This window comes from Gambusia affinis, linkage group LG22, assembly GCF_019740435.1.
Source record: "Gambusia affinis linkage group LG22, SWU_Gaff_1.0, whole genome shotgun sequence".
Taxonomy (NCBI): Eukaryota; Metazoa; Chordata; class Actinopteri; order Cyprinodontiformes; family Poeciliidae; genus Gambusia; species Gambusia affinis.
Window position 1 is genome coordinate 4,756,798 of NC_057889.1, and position 22,232 is coordinate 4,779,029.

General features: G+C 39.0%; 1 protein-coding gene and 1 long non-coding RNA gene across 5 annotated transcripts in view; one reads left to right on the top strand and one right to left on the bottom strand.

The window, feature by feature from the left end:
* Window positions 1-20,317, top strand: part of LOC122825133 — a 36,268-nt gene extending 15,951 nt beyond the window's left edge. Inside the window, exons 3-4 of the long non-coding RNA XR_006369586.1 lie at window positions 18,983-19,357; window positions 20,227-20,317. This is a non-coding gene — a long non-coding RNA (uncharacterized LOC122825133). The remainder of the gene's footprint in view (window positions 1-18,982; window positions 19,358-20,226) is intronic.
* On the bottom strand, window positions 5,035-20,356 carry tfap2b (transcription factor AP-2 beta). Of its 4 annotated transcripts, none has more exons than XM_044106264.1 (7): window positions 20,263-20,356; window positions 14,783-15,244; window positions 13,643-13,697; window positions 12,436-12,655; window positions 12,212-12,330; window positions 11,651-11,792; window positions 5,035-6,846 (listed from the first exon to the last, which is right to left on the bottom strand). In XM_044106264.1, the coding sequence occupies exons 1-7, from the start codon at window positions 20,299-20,301 to the stop codon at window positions 6,555-6,557; spliced, it is 1,329 nt and encodes a 442-aa protein (XP_043962199.1). In that variant the 5' UTR covers window positions 20,302-20,356; the 3' UTR covers window positions 5,035-6,554. The 4 variants fall into 4 exon arrangements, with proteins under 4 accessions (XP_043962199.1, XP_043962198.1, XP_043962197.1 ...); XM_044106263.1 differs by lacking the exon at window positions 20,263-20,356 and adding an exon at window positions 16,904-17,098; XM_044106262.1 differs by lacking the exon at window positions 20,263-20,356 and adding an exon at window positions 15,398-16,847.
* Window positions 20,357-22,232: the final 1,876 nt, after the last annotated feature.

Consider the following 22,232-nt stretch of genomic DNA (forward strand, 5'->3'; position numbering starts at 1 on the left):
TGCTGCACACTTGAGAGTAACAGATTAAGAAATAAAGCCCTTTCTCCTTGGAACACCAGTCTTATCTCTCTGCTTTGACATTCCTTGCCAGGACCTGAAGGCTTTAACCCTTCAGTGCCCTGCAGGTCGGCTGGCGGGTCTCTGGTCACCTCTCCCCAGGTTTGTTACACTCAGAATAAATTTTTAGGGCTGCAACTAACCATTCATTTAGTAATCGATTAATCTGTCGATTTATTCTGATGATTAATTACATTAAAAAAGCGGCACATTCTACTGATTTTTCATTTAACCACTTATGCTGTTTTCATACATTAGAAATTCATGAAAAGATTTTTCATGAATCAATTCAGTTCCTTTTTTATATAAGAGAAAGAGAACTGAATCAAGTTTTCTGACGATTGATTGATTGATTAATCATACTAAAAATAGCCAATTTTACAGATTTTTTGTTTCACCACTTAAACATACATTAAAAGATACAAATAAAAACATAATTAATTTTTTATACGAGAAAAAAGGAATTAATCAATTATTCGGATGATTAATTGATTAATCAGATTAAAAATTACCCTTCTTACAGATTTTCTTTTCATCACTTAATCCTTCTTTATACAATATTAGAAATACATTAATGATGAAAAACTTTTTTTTTACAGAAGTAAATAAACATTTTATTACCTTTAATGCAAAACCACAACATTCCTTTAGTGAATTTAAACTGGGTGAAGCTAAAACTCTCCAATTCAAAGAGTTTTGGCTAAAACATTTTTACAAAGGTGTTTGTATCATGAATGCAAAATTTTATATTTTTTGTACAGTTTTGGCTTAATTACTGTTCTGAATATGTTGGGTTTTTTCCAATGAGCCTCTGTTTAAGTCTCTATGCTCCTGTTAACAATTAATCGATTACTGAATTAGTTGACGATTATTTCAATAGTCGATTAATTGGATTAATCGTTTCAGCCCCAAATATTTATTTGCACAGCTCCATTATACAGTATCATTATAATATTTATGATTCATGTTTTTCTTCTTGGGAAATAATGAATATTTGTAGCCTTGAGGTTTCCTCTGTTAATTAATTATGTGAACAACAGTGGAAGGGGAAAGTAAAAGTCATTATTCTGGTGTTTTGGTTCCTCATCCTGAACAAGGAAGAAGACGCTTCCTTTTGTTTTTATGGGAATTTGGGCCAAAAACGTTCAGAGCTTTAAATCCTGATCCTATTAGTCTGGTCTATATTGAGAACAGCCTCCATCTGCAGAAAGAGACGCTGCAGCTTCTTTTGTTGAACGTGACTGATTCACTTTCACCTTTAGTCAGTGTGCGTGTGTGTGTGTGTGCGTGTGTGTGTGTGTGCGTGTGTGTGTGAGTGTGAGTGAGCTTTGCCTTTCATATCGATCACGGCTCTGCCAACTGTTTGTTTTGTCTTTTCATGTGATGAACCCCGGGCCCTCGGTTGAGGCCCCGGCGGAGCCTCGCTTCTCGCCAAAGGGCTTTTTGTGAGACGGTGTCACGCTCCCTCGTTCCGGCGAGGCTTCGCCGTTCTTATTATTCATGGCTCTCTCCGCGTTTGTTGGGAAGGCCGGGATCAAACAGGCAGATTTGCCACGCCTGACACCCCTGCTGCTGGAAGTGTGTGTTCTGGCGGTGCGCGTGTTGGCGTGTGTGTGTGTGTGTGTGTGAACTCACCTCGGACTCAGTAATGACAGGATTTGTTAAACAGTAAATTAATGAATAATGAAATATCCAGCACGCGCCTGCCTTGCCTGGAGCTTTGTGCCCGGAGCAGGAATTACTCCCGACCGGCACTCGCCTGCCTGCACGCTGGATATCCTCTGTGTGTGTGTGTGTGTGTGTGTGTGTGTGTGTGTGCGTGCGTGGGTAGGATAAGCATTTTTACAGCCCATTGCGTGACAAAACGCCGAGGGGCTTTGCTGATGGGGCCTGCTCTCTCACTTGCTGGCGAAAAGACGGACAGAAACACAGACAGCTGCAGACGTAACTGCATGGAGAACAGACTGCCGCTGCTGCTCTCCTGCTTTCCGCCCCTCATGAGCTCAGTTCATAAGTGGATTACCTTTCCCTGCTCCTCTCATTAAAGTAACACCCTGTGACATTTTCATAAAAATAAATTTGGCCTCTCATTATCACCAATTCATCAAACACAAATGATTTATGTGGGATCAACCTGCTGTAAGCCAAGTTGTGCTTTTAGAAAACTCTGCAGCCAGAAAGGCCTTCGCTGGCCTGACGAGGAACAGCAGCATCAACCTCTGAAGTGGGACTAAGAAAAAACTATAAAACATCAAATACAACTTTAAAATACACATTAACCCATAAAATACACCTCTGTCTCCTAAAAATAACAATTTTCTCTCCAGATTTTATGGTAAACTTTGGTTCTCTGTTGTTAGCTGAGAGATTTTAGGTTTATTTTTTTAACTGCAGGACAGAAATACTATTTTAATGTTAGTCCAGGTGAACGACTGTTTGGTCTGGATTTACTTTTATTGTTTACGTTTTTTGATTCTCACTGTTTCGAAAGAGATTCACTATAAAATTCATTTATTTAAAACAACATCAGTTGTTGACTGCTGGAGGATTGCTTGTAATTAAATTGATCTTTTAATCTAATCTCAAAATCTAAAACTAATTTCAAAATTTTTGACTTTTTCATTAAACTGTCGTGTTGACAGTTTGAAGAAATGAAATAAAATTTTTAAAACATTTGAATATTCAACTGTTTATCTAACTCATACAATAATTTATGAATGCAAAGAAACATTAAAGTTAATGTAACTTCTATTCATGTATAAACGTTTTGGATTCTTTCTGTAATAATGCAGCATAATTTGAGATCACTGAGAAATAATGTTATTTTGAAGTCATATGTTAAGATTCAGTTACAGTCCAGGTGAGAAAAGTGTTAATTGTTTTCATATTAATTTGTAATATCTTTTAGTTTTTTTCAGTTTCAGTTTAGTTTTGCGCACTAAAGCAGGAATTAAAGTTTCAAACCTTTAAAATAAAACTTCGCTTCCCAAAATAATTTGAAAATAAGCTCTGCTATGCAATATAAAACTATTTTCATGTATATGATTAAGGTATGCTCACTTACATTCCCTTTTAGAGCAATCAGTAATATAACAAATAATTTGTCATTTCTCAGGCTTATATAATGAAAGGAAGCAAAAGTTTCTTTAAATCCTTTTATGCTGGTTTTAGAAATGTTGTCTCGGTTTCTGTGCAACTCATAGAAACACTTTGATTGATATTTTTATTTTATCGATGACAAAATTGACCGAAGCCAGAAAGATGAGGGCTGCTTTAAAAAGTGCAGCATTAGTTAAAATGAAATATTGAATCCCTTCCTCAGATGTTTTCTCTGCTCATTTTTTTCCCAGCCAACCTGTCGGCCTCGTGGCCCCTGATACTCTGCAGCTTCCTGCCTTTTGTTGAGCGGGAATCGCTCGCGGACACGCGGCTGCTGAACTCTGCACCTGCGTCACACCGCGTTCCACTCCACGGGTCACGCTGCGCCCGCAGGACACTTTCATCCTGCGGTCAGCCTATTTTCTTTCTCCCCGTGTCTCTGCCTTTCTCATTAGCTTTCTTTCCGCATGTTCTCTCTCTGCGCCGCTCCCCCCTCCTCCTCATGCGAGCCCAGTGTTGGGTCGTCATTAGCGCACCGGCTGCGGATGTCGAGGCCCGCAAGGCACCATGCTGTTCCCGCAAAATAAGGCCCTCGCTTCAGAGGAAAGCCTCTCCCTGGAAAAAAAAATAAAATCCCACTGACGGAAAATTATGCCAATTATCTCCCTAGAAGAAGGAGAGGAGAAAACTCTTCGTAAGCAGCCGTTCTTTGTCACATCTCATGCAGTTTTTTAAAAGTTTTCTCTCCAATTAGATTCAAATAATTTCTTACGATTGGCGATTTAAAATAAATCAATATTATATTCATCAGAGAAATCAGTTCCACGTTGTCAGTTTTTAAGATTTTGTTTTCCAAATTGTGACCTGTTAAAATATTTCATTTAGTGGTGAATTTTAACATAATTTGGCACATTTTGCTGCTGTTTGCAGCTTTTTCTGTATGTAATATGTAAGATGCTTCACTTGCAGGTGTTTGCATGAGGAGTTTTTTAGGGAAATGAAATGAACTCAAGTCGACCTCAAACACTTAAACTGAATCCAATTTCATGCTGCTTTGCTCATTCTTACAAATTTACAGAGTGGGATGGGAAGCCTGGAAATGAAATGGAAACATTGGTTAACATATTTCAATTGCTTTGAAGACGATATAAAATCTATAAAATAACTAATGAATTGTGTGGTTTGATGCACCTACTGTTTCTTATTTATTTAATATTCAAAACAAAACTCCAAAAACAATGACAAAACAAAACATTCTGCTAAGCCAGTTTAAAATAAGTTATGAATATGGAGGTGTAAAACTACAGAAACCAGTTTAAAATCTTCTTTGAGGAATGTTGTCTCAGTTTCTGTGCAACTCATGGAAACACTTTGATTGATGTTTTTAGTTTATCAATAACAAAATTGACCGAAGCCAGAAAGATGAGGGCTGCTTTAAAAAGTGCAGCTTTAGTTAAAATGCTGCACTAGTTAGTTAAAAATGCAGGCATGAATGCAGGCATGACCACAGCATGATGCAGCCACTGCCGTGTTTTATTGGTGGGGGAATGGAATATAATGAAACTAACAAAATAGAGCATAACTGTGAAGTGGGGAAATGATGTTACGAGCTTTTAAAATTTTTTTTTGCAAAACAAAAAGAACTGTGGTGTTCATTTGTATTCAGCCCCTTTATTATGACACCCATAAATAAAGTCCAAATTAGCAAAATTGTTCACGGCATAAATTCTGTCAAGGTTTGATTTAAGACGTAAGTGAACGACATCATGAAATCTAAATTTTATGGTTTATCAAAGTAAACGGACAGAATACAAACGCACAGCAAACTCTTCAAAATCTCACTTTTTCACTTTGAAAACTCTGAAAAGTGTGGCATGCTTTTATTGTCAACCCCTTTGCTAGGATACTGCAAAAACAAAGTAACTCAACCGAACACAAGAATAATCACATTGTTTGCCTTGATGCATAACAATGTCGTTTTTTGTGGGATTTCTTTAGTTCTTCCCATAAAGCCAAAAAAAGGAAAACATAACTGTTTAAAAGATAATGTCAGGAATAAATTACTGTGATACTATCACTTTTGTGTTATAGTGGAGTAAACAAAGTGTTTTAGACAAACAAAGACGCAGGTCATTATTTTAGGAAGCCAACAGTGTCTAGTTAAAGTATATTGACTTAAAAAATGATGTATAAAGTTTTAACATGAGTAAAGTTTAATTATCAAAACACTTCAAGCAAGTTTGACAACTAGAATACTTAAAGTCAGATTCTATTGAGAAAATACGCCGCATAAAGTTTTCACAAATCTAAACTTGAATTTGAATAAATTAAAGTTAAAGTAAGTTTCTTTTTCAGCAGCTAAAAAGTTTTATTCTCTGTTACTTAAGTGTGAAATTTAAGCCCATTCGATATAAACAGCCATATTGGGTCACATTTGTTTACAAATTGGGAAACAGTGGGAGCTAATAATCCATCTGTCCCATTTCTTGGTGGGATATTTTGAGCAGAATATCAAAAATGCTTTTGTTATTTTTGGTCATTTGAGTTTCCAAACGATGACGGAAACTTCGGGGGAAACGGGATTCAGCCTTGAGTCGGACTTCCAAGAGGAAAAGCTCAGGCTGCACACCTCACATTATAAAACACATGGTTTATTATCAATATGATAGAAATGAAATCACTGGACAATTAGAAGCATGTCTACCCATCATCATCATCACCATGACAACAGCTCTATAAGAACAGAAAAACACTGAACGAGTCCTGCCCTCTCCCTCCCCACTGGCTCACAAAGGTCAAATCACATATGAATAGGTCGACTCCAAAGCAGCTGGCGCACCTATTTAATCAACTTAAATAATTATAAATTAATATTTACACACATAAATTAACGCTGTCCCTTATTGGAGTCTCGTTAAATACCCAGCCTGTTTCACAGATAGATGCTGCAGCACAAAAAAAAAAAAAAAAAAAAAAGGATCTCCAAACCCACAACGCTTTTTTTTCTTCTTCTGTTTCGGTGTGAAGACAGACACAAGCTCACACTTTCTCACACACACTCAGGCACACGGACACGATGTCGTTTGCTCGCAGCATCTCAGTCTCGCAGGATGCAGGCGGGGGGAGCAAAATGGATGGAACACAGTAACCACCATGTCCTCAGGGGGGGAATGAGAAGAACGTAACACAGATGAAAAATCCCTCCGTGCGTTCAGACACTGGCCCACGGGTGTCTTCCTCCACGCCAAGCCTTCCCTGTCCTCCACCTCAGCCGTGTGTGTGGCAGGGTGGCGGCGGCGGCGGCGCTGTAGAAGCTACGAGAAACGGTGTAACGCCTCAGTCAGCGTGTCGGCCTCCCTCACGCCTCTCCTCCATCACTCCCCCTTTCTGCGCCGGCTTCATTTCCGCTGTTTTTCCTCTTTGTCGCCGGCCTTGCTGCCCGCGTCCCCGTGCCGGCTGTTGGGCGGGTTGTTGAGGAACATCTTGTCGAGTCCTTTGAGAGCCTCGGTGAGGTAGTTCTGCAGGGTGGTGAGCGCGGCGCAGATGGCGGGCGAGCCGAAGCCGTGTGTGATGAAGGAGAAGTGGGATAGGCAGCTCTGGATGCCGGGTTCCAGGATGGGGGTCGGCCTGGAGTTTCCCAGCGGAGTCCTGTCCTGGGCCAGCAGGTCCGTGAACTCCTTACACAGCTGTCTGCCAGGGGAAGACACAGGGAAATCTGCGTCAGTTTCTCCAAAATATGGTCATTAGCGCCTGTTGTACTTCCTTGAACAGGTTAGGTTAGATCAATACGGTCTATACAAAACATGTTCATTACATTTTGTGCACAAAATCATTCTTACATAATGAGATTTGTCACTTTAAATCCAAATAAGCTGCTGGCCGCGGCCCCCAACTTATGGTTTACACTTCCATGTAAAAATAGCTGCAAACAGACGCACAATTACACAACCATACATCTTTGAAAAGCAGAAGTGGAGCCTCCTGCACAACCAACGAGAATGCAGCGAGTGGTTTCTGGATGGTAAGTCAACAACAAAACTCTTGTCTTTTTCCAGCAGCCATTGTTCAGTGAATACAGTGGTTAAGCCAGCTGACTAAAAGTGCTGGGGCTCAGCTTAGGTTGCTAGGTAAGGGGCAGAATTTTGCTCGGGTTGCTAGGTAACGGGGAAGTACCTGCTGGTTTGTGACATTAGATTCCGGAAGTTTTTGAAACTGCTCATTTTCCAGACACCAAAAAACATTAAGTTATTGCCAAAAAATAACTTTGTGTTTTTCTTTTAAGCACTTAGTTTGTTTTTAGAAGCAGTTGAGACACAATGGAAGTTCAAAAACACAAAATGAGAATTTTGCTTAATAGGTCCCCTTTAAACAGAAGCTATGTCGGCTTCATAGCTCAGAACACTCTTGATTTTTATTCTCAGTTAGTTTCTTTTCCTAAAGGTTACAAACAACAAACAAACCCTTTCTAAATTTTTCCCACTTTTGTCACATTCAGCCACAAACTTCAAAGGGTTTCACTGGGATTTTAAGTGATGAACCAGTACAAATTGTAGAATGGAAGGAAAAATCATGTTTTTTGTTTGTGTTTTCAGGGGTTAGTAAATGTCTTTTGGTAAAGAAACATATTCCTCTAGAGTTTCCTTATGTTGCACCATTCAGTTCACTTTATTTATTAGGTGATGATGAGATTTTATGAAATACGAAGCATAATTCCTAAAAGAAAGGAAAACATTTTACTCTTCTCATTTTTGTTCAGCCTCTTTACTCTGATCCTTGTAAATAAAGTCAAATGTATATTTAAATCTGGTAAATAAAATTTTCTCCTGTCTGTATTAATCACAGTATAAATAATTAAGTAACGCTTCTAGGAACATGGATTTTACTTTAAGGTACCAGAGTAAAGGGGATAGGATAGAAATCCCTCCAGTATTCAGAGTTTTATTGCTTTTATCCACTTCATTATTATGCACTATTTTCCTTTAGTTTATCGCATGAAACTTCAATAAAATATGTGGAAGTTTTCAGTTATAAAGTGAGAAAATGTGACAAAATGTAGTTTAAATAGTTTTGTGATATGAGTTAAAGGTTTATTCATTGTTTCCATGAGAATCTTGACTGACACAAAACGCAGGCGCCCTTAATTACCAATCAGGCAGAATGGGCAGCGTCCTCCAGAGCCCCACATTTCCTCCAGGCCCCCAAATGTTGCAACCCCATAATTTGATCTGAATGTGATTACTGTCATTTTTTTGTGGGAGATTTAAATAATGCTACACTTAAACCATTTCACAGCTGACTGGGAGTCTCAGGGTTCAGTTTGGAAACGCAACGATCGCTCCTGTTCGGATTTATGCAACCAAAACTCTTAACGGCACACCGAGACGCTTGGTGGATAAAACGTTTGGAGGAAATAGTGAAGATCGTCCCACTCAAACGTCACAGAAATTACATTACAGAATCAGAATATTTACATTTAAAAAATGAACATAATGAAGATTTTTAGGTTTGCCTGAAGTTGGGAACTTTACAAACTCCATGAATGTTGTTTAGGTTTTCTTCAAATGCTAATGTAGAAAATATTTCTAGTTCAGTTTAGTTTCACAGATCAGAAACCAAGATGGATCTTCACAAACATTCATAACAGTCCCCTAAATCACAATTCCTTTAGCGATATTTACGACATCCAGTCATCATCATTATTTACAGAAAAGTATTTTAAAAATTTAACCTTTATGCGCCTTTCACGTTTAGGTTAAACAAAGTTATTGAGAGTCAGGCTGTGTTTGCCAAACTTAATGATCTCTGACAACTTTTAATTTCAACATCAGCAACATTTTCTGATTGCCTTCAATGTTTCATTTTTCAGCTATTTTGACGCATTTGGACAGAAATCTTTTTCTGTCTTTTCAGAAAAGGGAAACCAATGCTAACTGAGCTTCGTTCACAAATTTAAAACATTTTTAAATTTGGTGGTGAACTGAGAAATAAAAATTATTTCCTTGATGTTATTTGGTCAGATTTAATAGATAGATGATGTTGGATTTTTTATTTTTTATTTTTAAACAACATAAACAATTCATTTTTAATTAGATGTTTTTAAATTCTTGTTTCATTTCTACAGAGGAAGAAAGTCTTTACACCTCACTTTCATGTCTAACTAAAATTAAATTTACAGCAACAATGAGTGAAATGACCAGAAAAAAACCACAATAAGTAATAAAAAATAAGTTCAATCTAAGGATTTGTCTGTCAAACGGTGTTTTTAGGTAAAATAATAGTTTTAAAATGTTGATATTCATATTTAACTTGTTCAAAATCAATCCATTTTAATGTTAAGTCTATTTATAAAATTTATTTTCCTTTTTTTTTGATTGGGGAAATTCCACATTTCATTTTAATTTCCTGCAGGAGAAGCACCAAATCTTTTGTCATCAGACTGAATTTAACTAAAAAATGATAACTAACTCACATGAATTATGTAATTAAGATAATTTGACTTTATTTTGTTGTAATTTTGAGAGGATTGATCTGAAACTGACCACATTATTTGACCTGAATTGAACCAAACTGGATACGACTAAAAAAACAGACTAAAGTGTCTGTATTTGTTGTGGATTAAAGCTATTTAAATAAAAACTAATAACAGAACTAAATTTTATATTGGCGTGACGGATTGAGGCTCACTGATCTTTTTTTTTATGCTACAGTGAAATAAAATCACATTTTCACCTCATTCTGCTTATTACTTTTCACCCAAATCATTCCTTGGTTGAGGCCCACATTTCATATTCAGGAGTTCTCCTTCTTACCGTTACAGGTTCAAGCTCAGACTCTCTTTCTCTCTCACTTGCTCACACACACACGCACACACACACACACAGACACAGAGTCAGGCTGGAGGTGGCCTAAGGGTAGAGCTAAATGAGTGACAGGCTGTGCAGGCCGAGCCCAGCTGGGGTTATGGGAGTAAGAGAGGAGAAGCCGTAACCTGGGGCAACACTCAGGGCTCTCGCTGTTGTTTTCTGACGACTTGAAACACTCCACTGCTAAATAATGAATTTCTAACAGGCAGCACCGACACACACTGTTGGAACAGGTCTGAATCTGGGCATCAAACATCCACCACCAAACAACCACCGTGCATGCAGTTCTGCACACACACACACACACACACACACCCACGCACGCACACACACAGGCACACACACAAGCAGATGGTTTATCCAGTGCAAGCCTGCAGACAGCCCTATTTATGCAAGCCGAAAATACAAGAAAGGGTCTTTGTTTGGTGATTTGAAGTTGTTAAATTTGGAAACCTCGAAAGAAAATATGAGAAATATCTGTTGCATTTGCAGTTTATAATTTCTACTACTACTACTTTCTACTGATGCTATTGAACAAAAATGGGCCAAAAACAAACAAAAAAAGGGTTAGGATTTCCTAAAAATGCCAAAACAAATTCAGTTCGGACACTTTATTCCAAACAAATAATGTAAAACTGCTTGATTGCAGCAGCTGATGTAAGTGGATTCCTATCAGAAAAGCCATAAAGTTTTACTCTAATAAGGTCAAGTCTAATAAAAAAATTAAAGGCATACATTTTTCATTTTACCTTTTGTTTGCCTGATTTCTATTAATTTCCAACATGCTTGAACCAAATTAAATGTTTAGACTGACATTATTACAGGTTTAATCCACATTGAGCCCAAAAGGTTTTATTAGTAAAATCTGCTTTCCAAACGTCACCATCAAAAGTAAATATGAAAAATATCTATTATATATGCAGTTTATGATACTACTGAACAAAAATGCACCAAAAACAAACAGAAACAGGTTAAATTTCCCTAAAAATGCCAAAATAAATGAAGTTCACACATATTTACCCAACGATGAGAAGTTAAAGTACAGTACGTTTAAAAATGTTTGATTGTAGCAGCTGATGTAAGTGGATTCCTATAAAATAAAATTATATTTTTGCTTGAATAAGGTAGAGTCTAATTAAAAAAAAGGCATACTTTTTTCATTTTACCTTTAGTTTGCCTGATTTTAATGCACACTTCTGTTAATTTCCAACATGCTCCAACCAAATTACATGTTCAGAGGGGCGTTTGTCCTCATGACTGCAGGTTTAATCCACATTGAGCTCAAAAGGTTTTATTAGAGAGATCTGCTTTCTAAATGTCACCAAAATGTTAATTGTAGATCTGGCTTCTGAAGAGACACCAACCGTCTGAGTTTTGCACTTCTGGGCCCATGCAGAACCGTTTTTACCTTGGAATATGATCCTCAGCCAATAAATGCACCTCGTAATGTGCTGCTTTTTGTTAACGTAATGTGACTCAGAAAGAAATATTGACATTTTTGAGCTCACAAAATTAAATTCTTGCCTTTAAAACGTTAAATTTAAATGTTGTTGAAAGAAATGTTGGAACTGAATCGTCTGTTTTAAAGGTTAAGGTGGAGTAAAAATAATGAGCCAGTCCGCGGGACTCACTTTGTGGCCAGCAGCATGTTTTTCCGCGTGTGCAGCTCGTTGGGGTCCGCATGTTGCCGGTTCAGGTACTCGCTCACAGCTTTCGTGGGAAACTCCGTCTCGCAGATGTAGCCGAAGTCCCGGGCCAGGTGCACCGCCTCACCTGCGGGAAACAGCAGTTAGTGTACGCACTAACCACCCAAATGCGCACTCTGGGTCTAAACTAGCGCAAAAACTAACGTCAAACTATGGCATTAAAAATATATATCTAATTCATAGGAACTCAATAACTCAGGTTGTCATATTTTTTGGATACGTTTTCAAGCGATATATTGAGCAGGGTTTTGCAGTTTAAAGTGAAAGTTCAAGTGAAAGTGCGCAACTTGTCCAAGTTGAAGGAACACAAGCTAATTAGCTAACACTAATTATTTTTTTAATATTGTTTATTTTTCGTTCAACTGGACCCCCTTATTTTTGGGAGCATCTTAGGATTTTGCACTGATTGTTGCAGAGTTTGGTTGTTTTTTTTGGTGTACATTCTACAGTTTTTTAAAGGAAAACAGACAGCAGTGTCGCAGTCACCTTCTACAAGAGACGTTAGTAACGTGACGTTGGCCGCTTTACGTCTCCCAGCTGGAAGATTCAATCCGATCTTCTCCAGTTTTTCTCTTAGGCATTTGCCACCGTTTTTAGACTTTGCTCTGGAGAGAGAGAAAAATTAAGAATTCAATAAAACTTAAAAAGTAAAAACTAACATTGGTAATAATGTAAGTAATTGCAGATGGTTCAAATAGTGTATTGTGTACCTTCTCAGCACGCCTCCTAGCAGAGAGGCGTTGAGGCACTCAGGTGGAGACAGCCTCCTCTGCACCTCCCCTACGGTCACTTTGTACTTGGAGGTGGAGCTGAGCAGCGACAGGCGGCCCGGTACCGAGCAGAACACCTCATTAATGTTGACGGTGACTCCGCCGATCAGGCCGTCCTTGCCGAGCATCAGGGAACCCATGTTCTTGGGAGGCATGGGGACTGAAAGAGGACGGTGACACGGAGTTACAACACGTATAGGGCAGTCAGGCACGCTTTAAATGTATATTATTATTATTATTATTATTATTATTATTATTATTATTATTATTATTATTATTATTATTATTATTATTATTGGTAGCATTTCCAGTGAAGCCACGCGCGCTCAGGAGGCGGTCTTGGCCTAATGAAGCGCCCACGTGCCGGGCATTTGCTGTTATTTAATGTCGCGCAACATTCTCATTATAGTATTATCGATTGTTGATTGGCTCTCGTACTCAGATCACATTAACCCCCTCCCAGTTTCCTCTCCACGGCCAGTTTACCACCGGAAGCCCCTCCGCCCCGTTAATGGCGTCAAGCATCCAACCAACCAAGCGGACAACCGTCCTCTGGATCCGTAAAGCGGCCGGGGCAATAGAGCTTTTTCCTGTCTTTCTTTCTTTCCCCCCCCCTCCTGATGGCTCCACGGGGGATAATACCGCAGATTAGCTCTAAACGAGCTCACGAGATCTCCGTGAGCGGTGCCATTTATTACATCAGCGGCTTAAATGCCCCGCGGGGAGCTCAGTCACTCAACATCCCGTAACTAAATCACCGCACATCACCGCGGCAGCCTGTCAGCAACACACTGCCTGCCAATCAATATACCGGGGGTCGTTAACTCGGCTCCAAACTGCTCAGCGTGGACTGGGGGACCAGCGTGGCCCTCAGGAGCCAAAACACAGCCACGCTAATTCAAACTAAAACTAATCGGAATACAAAGCATTCTGCAGAAACCTCCGAGTCTTACACAAAAAACGAAAGAACAATAATCGAAAACATAACAAACATGGTGTAAAATATATGCCTTGCTTAAATTAAACTATATAGTCAACTTATAAATGTTGTATTCGTTTTACAGTTTACACGGATATATAGATAAATTGTACAAAAGCATTGCTTTCCTATGTTATAGAATGAAAAATAGAAAAACAGAGCGCGTACCTTTCTTAATTACGGATTGATCCAGGATGTTGGTTCCGTTGGCGTCTTCGATGGTCTGTTAGAAGCGAGATAAATACAAACCATTACAGCCTGCTTCATCCAGAATTACTCACGATTTAATAACTAAACAGTCAAGCTCTGCTTAGCTCGTTCATGTACAACTGGAGGAAGAAAAGAAAACAAACCATCAGCCGGAAGAGATTATTATATTCAGACCAGATTTATAAAATAAATCAAGTTTATTTGTGTTTCACGTTTCAGCAACAAGGCGGTTTAAACATATTAATTTAGGGGAATCTGCGCTTTCAGTGAATTGTTGTTATAATATATCTTGAATCTTCAAGATAAAATAAATAAATGAAAGAATAAATGCTTGGAAATAAAGTTCCATAATTTTGTTAAGGTATAAGAAGACATGAAAGCATGGAGGGAACTGGGTTAGATTGGTGGTTAAATGACAAACAGCTCATGATGGCTTCGCCCTGAGGGGAAACGGAATCCTGCACAGCTGATCATGAAGCCAATTTCTCACAAGACCTTAAAAAATAAGACAAAATAAAATGAAAATAACCTGAAATAAAACCCTAAATAAATAAAATAACAATAAGTGACGACATCACTAATAGCTCAATTTTTAAGTTCTTAATATATTTTACTGGTTATTTAATAACTTAATTTGGTGAATTTAGAAAAGTAATCACATCAATTAGATTTCTGTTGCGCGCTCTAACGCAAGAAGCCAGTTTTACGCACGTAAAGATGAATCTTTTGCTTTTGGAAACAAGCAGCCTGGAGATGGTTTGTTTTAGCTGCGGGCCTTTTGCGGGTCAGACTACAGCTGAGAGCATCCAGTCATGAGGGAGCTGCTCTCACTTCAGCCACCTTAACCCGCAAAGATGCGCAAAACATGCGGAGCTAAAGGGGGAAAAACACCAGGAACATCCGCCTCATCTTGGTTTGTATTTGGGCTTTTAAAAATAAGAGCGTTGTTATCCACATTTATAAGCGTTTTATGATGGAAAAAAATAAAATAGCAGCTCTCAAAATAAAGAATGAAATGTTTAAACAGCTGAAATACAAAACAAATATATGTGCAGTCCAGGTTCTGTAAATCTGAACATTCAGTTTTCTTTCTCTCACCTGAACATCCTCCATGCCGTGCAGACCGTGCAGCAGTCCGTCTCCCATGCCGGGCTCCAGTCCCGGATGTGCGGAGTGCAGCAGCACGTCAGGTCGCCGCACGCCACCGTAATCCCGCCGTGGGTCCAGCCCGGAAAGCTGCGGCAGAGAGGCCCGAGGCTGCGCCAGCAGAGCCGAGCTCTCCATCCGGTCCCCGGCGGCGTCCTGCCGCTGACGCGCGCCCCATGCGCCCTGCTGGCTCTGATGGAGCGAGTTCAGGGAGTACGGGTCGCTGACGTGGGAGTACGGGTCCTGGCTCTGGTAGTGAGCGAGCGGCTGGTATGGCGGAGGGAAGTATGGCGGCTGGAAGTCCGAGGAAGGCGCATGAGACAGCGGCGGCGCGCTGGAGTAAGGTCCGGCGTGCGACACCGAGCCCAGCTGGGACAGGCGCGAACTGTGGCTTGAGACGCCGTCATGCCGGTCCTTTAACAGCGTGCACAAAACAAGCATTAAAAAGTTACACTTTGTTAGAGGACACACGTTTCAAAGCACTGAAATCATCTTAAAACATGACGCTCCCGAACAAAAAAACATGAAAAAGCCTGAAGCGGAACTGTTAACACCTGGTTTACAAACCTTCCAGACTGGAGGAAAACTCACCCCAGTGGAGTAGGGATGAACTAACATCTGTAACGTGTGCTGGCAGCCGACGCGCCTTCAGAGTGAAATAACACAAACCAGGACGTGTTCGGTCGGAGGAAGACAAACAAACTCATTCCAGGTGAAAGCAGAAGCCTGAGTGTCTGCAGGCAGGCCACGCAGAACCGTCCTGCGCCCGGAGCTGCCGCCGCTCTGAGTGACTGTGAGCGCCGCGCTCCCGCCTCTACCCCCGGTGCTCGGTGTAATTGTTATTCATGACTGAGACTTACAGGAATATTAATGCGCGCCGTGGCAGGGGACTGGCGACACATGGAGCGTGAAGCCGTCCGCGCAGCCGTGAGTGACGTTGAAATCCCGTGGAGAGCCGAGAGGAGACAGAAGAGAGGAGTCGCTCTCGGAGGAGAAAGTGGGGATTTCCCCTCGGACTATTGGCACTTCGGGGACAAATCTGACGCAGTTAAGCACGCCTTCTCGCACCAGGAGACATTATTGCGCCAATGATTTCTGCGTAAACATTTTGGACAATGAACGTCAGACCTAATTCACTCTGTTTAGGATTTCTCATCCGAATGTCAAAAAGCCAATTTATAAATCTAAATCTGACTTCCAGATCCATTTCTTTCCCTCTTTCTTTTTTCTTTTCTTTTTTCTTCTTGCAAACGACCCCGGCGTGGCGCGTGAATGATGTCCCGAGTTTAAAGAGGCGATTAAAGTTGATGTCGCGGGGGTTCGCGGCCGCTCTTTGCCCTTTTTGGATGACTTGTTTAACAACATTCCATCCTCCCCTCCCCACGCATCGTGGGAGAATAGGCATGTGCTGCACGAGACAAGGGCTTCCCACCGGGCTCGAGGCTGCAGTGGGGCCTCGTGCGCATTGTGCTCGAGTCCATTCAGCGCGAGCCGGTTCAGTCATTTCTCTCGCAGCGCGCGCTGTGTATTTCTCTTCCTTATATCTCCGTTTCTACTCCTTTTTGTCACATTTAAAAATATATAAAAAAGCGAATTTTGGCTTTTGGACGAAAGTCAAACATATTTGCATGTTTTTACAAACTTACACCCTGAGCTGCTTCAAATTTCATCTACTTTCCAGCAAAATTCTAAACCTTAATTTAAACATTTTATTTGTATTTCTACATTTTGTGGCTTTTCAGCACCACTTTAATTTCTTTCATTTCAGTCTGACATTGTTTTTGACGTTACTAACCAGTGATTAGCTTAAAAGATTGAAAAAGAAAATACAAACGTTAAAGATATTGCGAGTTACAACCCATATAAAACAAAAAGCAGATACTTTAAGTATTCCAACAGCTGGAACATTTTCACGTCTTAATTTTACATCATTAAAAAATCCCACGCAGGCCTAAAACCTATCAGAAAAACACTCTAGTTGCATATTATTATTGTTATTATTAGTATTTTTAGCATTTTTCTAATCTGTCCGCCAAGCTCCCAACGTCACAAACAGCTGGATGGAAACGTTACCTCGTAAATATCTTCATACTTGACATTCTCAACTAGTTTCCACAGCATGGTCGCTTCTCCGGTGTCGATAAACCGAATGCAGCCAAGTGAGGAAGCGACGTCTCAACTCTCGGTCTCTCTCCTCCCTCCCGCCCTTCTCCTCTTCCTCCCTCCGCCCTCTGTAATAATGTCAGGCAGCCGGGCGGGCTTTGTGAATGGGGAACCCCTGGAAGGACTGCAGCTCTGTGAGACGGAGCTACAGGGCGTTCTGACAGCAGCGGGGTTGCGTTTGTGTTTGAGCAGCGAAGAACTGCAGAGGATGCATGTTTTATTTAGCGGCTCATGTCTGCGATGCACCGCCAGTTCACGGAGAAATAGAAATCTGTTTGCTGTAGTTCTGTCAAATTAGGACTTAGAGAATTTGAATGAGTTGGAGATTTTCTGGAGAGAGTAGATTTGTTTGAAATGACTGAATGATTCATTAAATAATTCTCCCCATATCATCTTATCAAAATAGTTTCTGGTATTTATCGTTTTATCATTTATCATGATATTCTTTACATGAGAAGAGTTTTGACTTTGAATGTTGCCACAATAAAGTCCAAATATTAATGTTTAAACTATTGTCTGAATTGACAGTTTTATAATTTTCTCCACTGTCTGTTCAATGAAAGCATCAATAAATAACAAAAATATTGAAAACACATTTAAAATGTGCAGCTTAGTGATACAAATCACACATATTTATGTAACTGGTGTCCTTTAAAAAAGCACAAATGGGAATGTTTTTCAAGAGCAGGATTTGTGTTTGTAGGGCTATAATAGTTGTGACACATAAGATGCATTTTCATTGTAAACATGCACAAAACTTTCATTATTTTTGCTAATGTTGAAAAAACAAAATTTTGTAATTGCAGTGTTTCCCTTAATTAAGAAATGTAATTAAAATCACACCTGAATAAGTTACTAAAAAAACATAATCCTCTAATATCCTCCAACTACTTCCTTTGTCGTCTTCTTCATGGTTTGTGCCAGTAGTAACATCCGGTTTTGGATCACATGACCAATGTCATCTATAAAAAGTTTTTCCATTCCATTTACCAGTTTTGCAAAATAATCCAATTTTGTTACAGCCAGAAAAAAATAAAAAAAATAAAAAAAATCATCCTAGCGACAAAACTTTTTATTGAAAAGGAAGAGTTTCTTTTCAAAATTTATTTTCAAAATATTAAATCGTGCAGTTATATAGTGGAAATGCAGCGAATGTCACAGTCATACAATTACATAAAAAGATTAAATGAATTGTTCTTATCATCACATCGTAACTTTAAGTCCGTATCGCCCACCCACTAATAGTGTTGTGAGAAACTAACTCAACTTTTACTTGCCATCTTTGTGTAAAAAGTAAAAGTAGCTTACTTTTACTTTACATGTTTTTGTTAACATGTAACAAAAATAAAAATTACAAGAAAGAAGCAATAAATTAATGCTTTTCATAACAGTCGGTGTTAAACATGCAACATTGGGTTAGAAGTATTTACTACAGCGGCAGTTCAAGGTTAGCTGAGCAGAAGTTCTTCTTGGACTCCTTTGATCCATGTTGGGACATTTTTAACCCAATTTTTTTTTTACAGTGCAATCTTATGCAACAACAATGAATAAAATTGATTGCACAAAATTTGTTTTGATTCACAGTCACATTATTGAATACAAATAACTTGGGAACACAAAAAGATACAAAATATACACAGATACTTAATTTCAAAGTTTAATTTAAATGACAGCCATGTGTTTAAATTGAGTTAAATTAGGATTTTTTCATTAAATTTTTTGACACAACTACCTTTTAATCAGAAAATTAAATCTTGAAGGTTTCCTGTTCGTGTGCAACTGCATTTGCAAGCCTTGCAACTGTATTTTGTATTTGCAAACCTGTTTGGGTGGATTCCAGCACTTTTATGACCGCCAGGCCAGGAGGGGGCAGCACCTGTAAAGTCTGCTTAAAATTGCTCCTACCTCTTTTTTGAACTTTCTGATTATTTTAACAATATTTTCCATTATTTGGGTAATATTTTATTATAGAATATTTTTCTTTCGCAGGAACGAAAGAAAAAGAAGAACGCGACTGAGAAGTGATGAAGAAAATATCCAAGCTAACAGGGTTTTTAAAAAAATCACATTGGACATGGAACAGAACCATCGACACTCTCCGCTTCTCTAGACGCTAGCCTTGCTAACAGCGGTTCTATGGTCCGCCAGAACCTGGACCTCCGTCTGATCCGGTGCCCGAGGAGTCAGAGGCGGCGGAAGGACGAACTTCTTCGCCAGGTGCAGCGATGACCACAGATAATCCGTACAGTACTGATGAGTAAAAACTGATGAGTATGGATGTTAATTTTAAAGCATCGGAACATCGTTACGAACATCAGAAACAATTCTTCTCCAGATCGCGTTTTGAAAGCCAGCTGGCAAGCGGTGAGTACATCCAAACACAGGCTGAGCTTTCCTCCATCCACCGCGGCCGTGTTTTGTATTTTAAACGATGCTAAAAGTCAGTGAGGCTTTGAAACGGGTTCCCGTGAGTGGAAAAAAGAAACAGAATGATTCAAAGAGGAATAAAATGGTTAAAGTGACAGAAAAGTAATGCGACTGCTCTGTGAAGCGCGCTCACTGTGAAGTTAAAAAAGTGGAACTAGCTTTAGCTTCCAGCTAGCTTTAGTTTCCAGCTAGCTTTAGCTTCCAGCTAGCTTTAGTTTCCAGCTAGCTTTAGCTTCCAGCTAGCTTTAGCTTCCAGCTAGCTTTACCTTCCAGCTAGCTTTAGCTTCCAGCTAGCAGGAACGGAAGGAACGGTTCTATTTCCATGGCGAAGGGGCGATTGTACAAATTAAGACAGTGCGTCCTGCCCTGCCCTGACACGCAGCTAAAATCCAGTCAGCACCGAATAAAAGTTTTGACCAGGTTTGGCTCTCAGAGGGGAAATAGCCTGACTGTCTGAACTTGGTAAGGAAATAAACCTGATAATTACAAATAAAGATACAGTTGATAAAAATTGAAAAGGGAGGGAGACAGATCATTTCTATAAAGATAGAAATGAAGAAGGATAAATAAATATTGCACATAGAAGATCGATGGAGAACATTGTCAAAATTTTCTTCCGTAGGAAAGCTCTGTTGAATAGACATACTCAAGATGTTCAAGTATTTCTTTAATAACTACTAAGTATATTTTGTTTGTAGTAATGATATTTACATTTATTAAAGGTGCACTGGTAGCAATTTTCCAGCTGATCACGATCATTAAAAATCTGACTTGCTCAAATTTGTGCATGTGTGTGCAAAATACAGCAAAAAGTTGGCAATCGTGGAGTGACTGTAGTAAACCTTGCATGGAGAGATGACCTGCTGGTTGGGACTGTCCATCAGCCCTCCCTCATGGTGGGGGCCCACACACTCCTAAGTCCGGCTCTGCCTAGACGATGCTGTTTTGTAGATCTTTCAATCTTTCACTTTAAATGAAATGTGTCTCACCACATGTCTGTTTGCTGTTCCTCACCTCTTGTGCTTGTTCTCTGTCTCACTTAATTGAAAATCAATAGAGGGACATGTTTGTGATTCTTTTTAAAACACTGCAATAAAAAAAAAAAAAACATAATATTGACCATTTGTACCTATTTTACTTAGTGATAAAATCGTTTTATTATTAAAAAATTTGATGTTAATTGTGAAAATAGTAAATCCTGCCTGAATTAGGTTTTCTATTAAGATGAAATAATACAATCAAATATGCATATCATTGAGTCTGTTTGTGGGATATTATAAAAGGAAAGATATTGTGCATTTATAAATGAAAGTTTTTCTAAAAAACGTTAAGTAATATTTTAGAAGGATTAAATGAACGTTTTTCTAAACCATATCTGATGTAAAATAATTAGGTTTTTAATTCCTCTTCAGTTTAATGACTACAGAGGTGTAACTGTGAAATAGTTCCGCTTTGCTGCTGCAGGTCTCTGAGGGTTTGCCCAAATGTGTGCGAGCTGCGCCCTCTAGTGGCATTAAGAGATACGTGCAGTTACGACCGAGACCAGTAAAAGGCTCATTGTTGGAGAATCGGTGTCATTGCGTCGTAACGTCTCAGTTAGAAGAGATATTTCAAGATAAAGAGACTCTATTTAGTAGCTTTTTATAAACATTATGCACATTTTAGTACAGTTTATACTGGAAGTGTTGATGACCAACATTCAGGAGATTTTATTTATTTATTTAAATTTAATTTCTGGATTAGAACCATGCTATTTACTCCACTAATGAGCTTTATGTAAGAAGTTTTGATCATACTGCTTTCAATCTTGTTTAGTTTTTAGGATATGATAAGACAAACTTTGATGTTTTAATGATTAAAAATACATAAAAAGAAAGAAAACCAAACTATTGATATGAAGCATGAATGTTTAAGAAGCACGGCTGTTCCTATGTTTTCTGCAATGACCCACTGCCAGAGATCCACCCATCCTCCTCCCTGTGTCTCTCTCTCTCTCTCTCTCTCTCTCACACACACACACACACACACACGGCGGGACATATGACTGTCAGCAGTAGCAGATGTCCTGACAGTCTGGAAGTCTGGAGGCAGAGTTGTGGTTCTTGTCCTGAAGGGCCTTGACACGCGATGTATCAGCATACATTACACACACGCCGCACTAATATTCACAATCTGGTTGCTTTTGCAATAAATGAGCTGCAGTTTATAGCTTCCTTTTCTTTACGTCTCTGTATCAAACACAGCTTTGTTTGCTGTGATTCTTATTTTTGAACCTTTAAATTCTCTCCAGGTTACTGTATTCTCTCTTTGCTTCCTTTCTGCATAAAGTTGAAGCCAAACCTGGTTTTATAATTACATTAATGATATTTGCATAGAAATATGAAATAATTTGTGGAAATAAATTTATTTAGTGGTAACGTGGTTTAATCGATGCAAAATCATAGTAATAAACATTTTTATTGCAATTTTTTAATCCAAAGGCTTATTTCCTGCCATATTGAATCAATCATTTATATTGTTTTACTAAAACTGCGCAATCTGTTTTTATATTTCTGCAGCTCTAATGAAGAGCCCACTGAAAACCTCCTGGTTTTTCCACCAAGCATTGATTCCTGAACTCTTCCTGAGTTAAAACATTAGTATTGGCGTTTTTAAATTAATATGAACTTGTTTTCTTTGCATTATTTGAGGTCTAAAAGCACTTTTTTCCTTATTTTCTTAGAATAAAAAAAACTAATGTTCATTTTACCTATAAAAAATAAAATCAGAGAAACTGATAACTTTTAGTGGTTTCTTAATTTTTTCCAGAGAT

Bases quoted from the DNA above. Each gene is read 5' to 3' on its own strand.
- tfap2b (XM_044106262.1), bottom strand. From the start codon at position 15,448: ATGTTAGTTCATCCCTACTCCACTGGGGTGAGTTTTCCTCCAGTCTGG. The intron at 15,245-15,397 runs GTTTGTAAACCA...ACGCTGTTAAAG, and splicing joins GTTTTCCTCCAGTCTGGAAG to GACCGGCATGACGGCGTCTC. The intron at 11,793-12,211 runs GTGACTGCGACA...TGTTTCCCGCAG, and splicing joins ACTAACGTCTCTTGTAGAAG to GTGAGGCGGTGCACCTGGCC.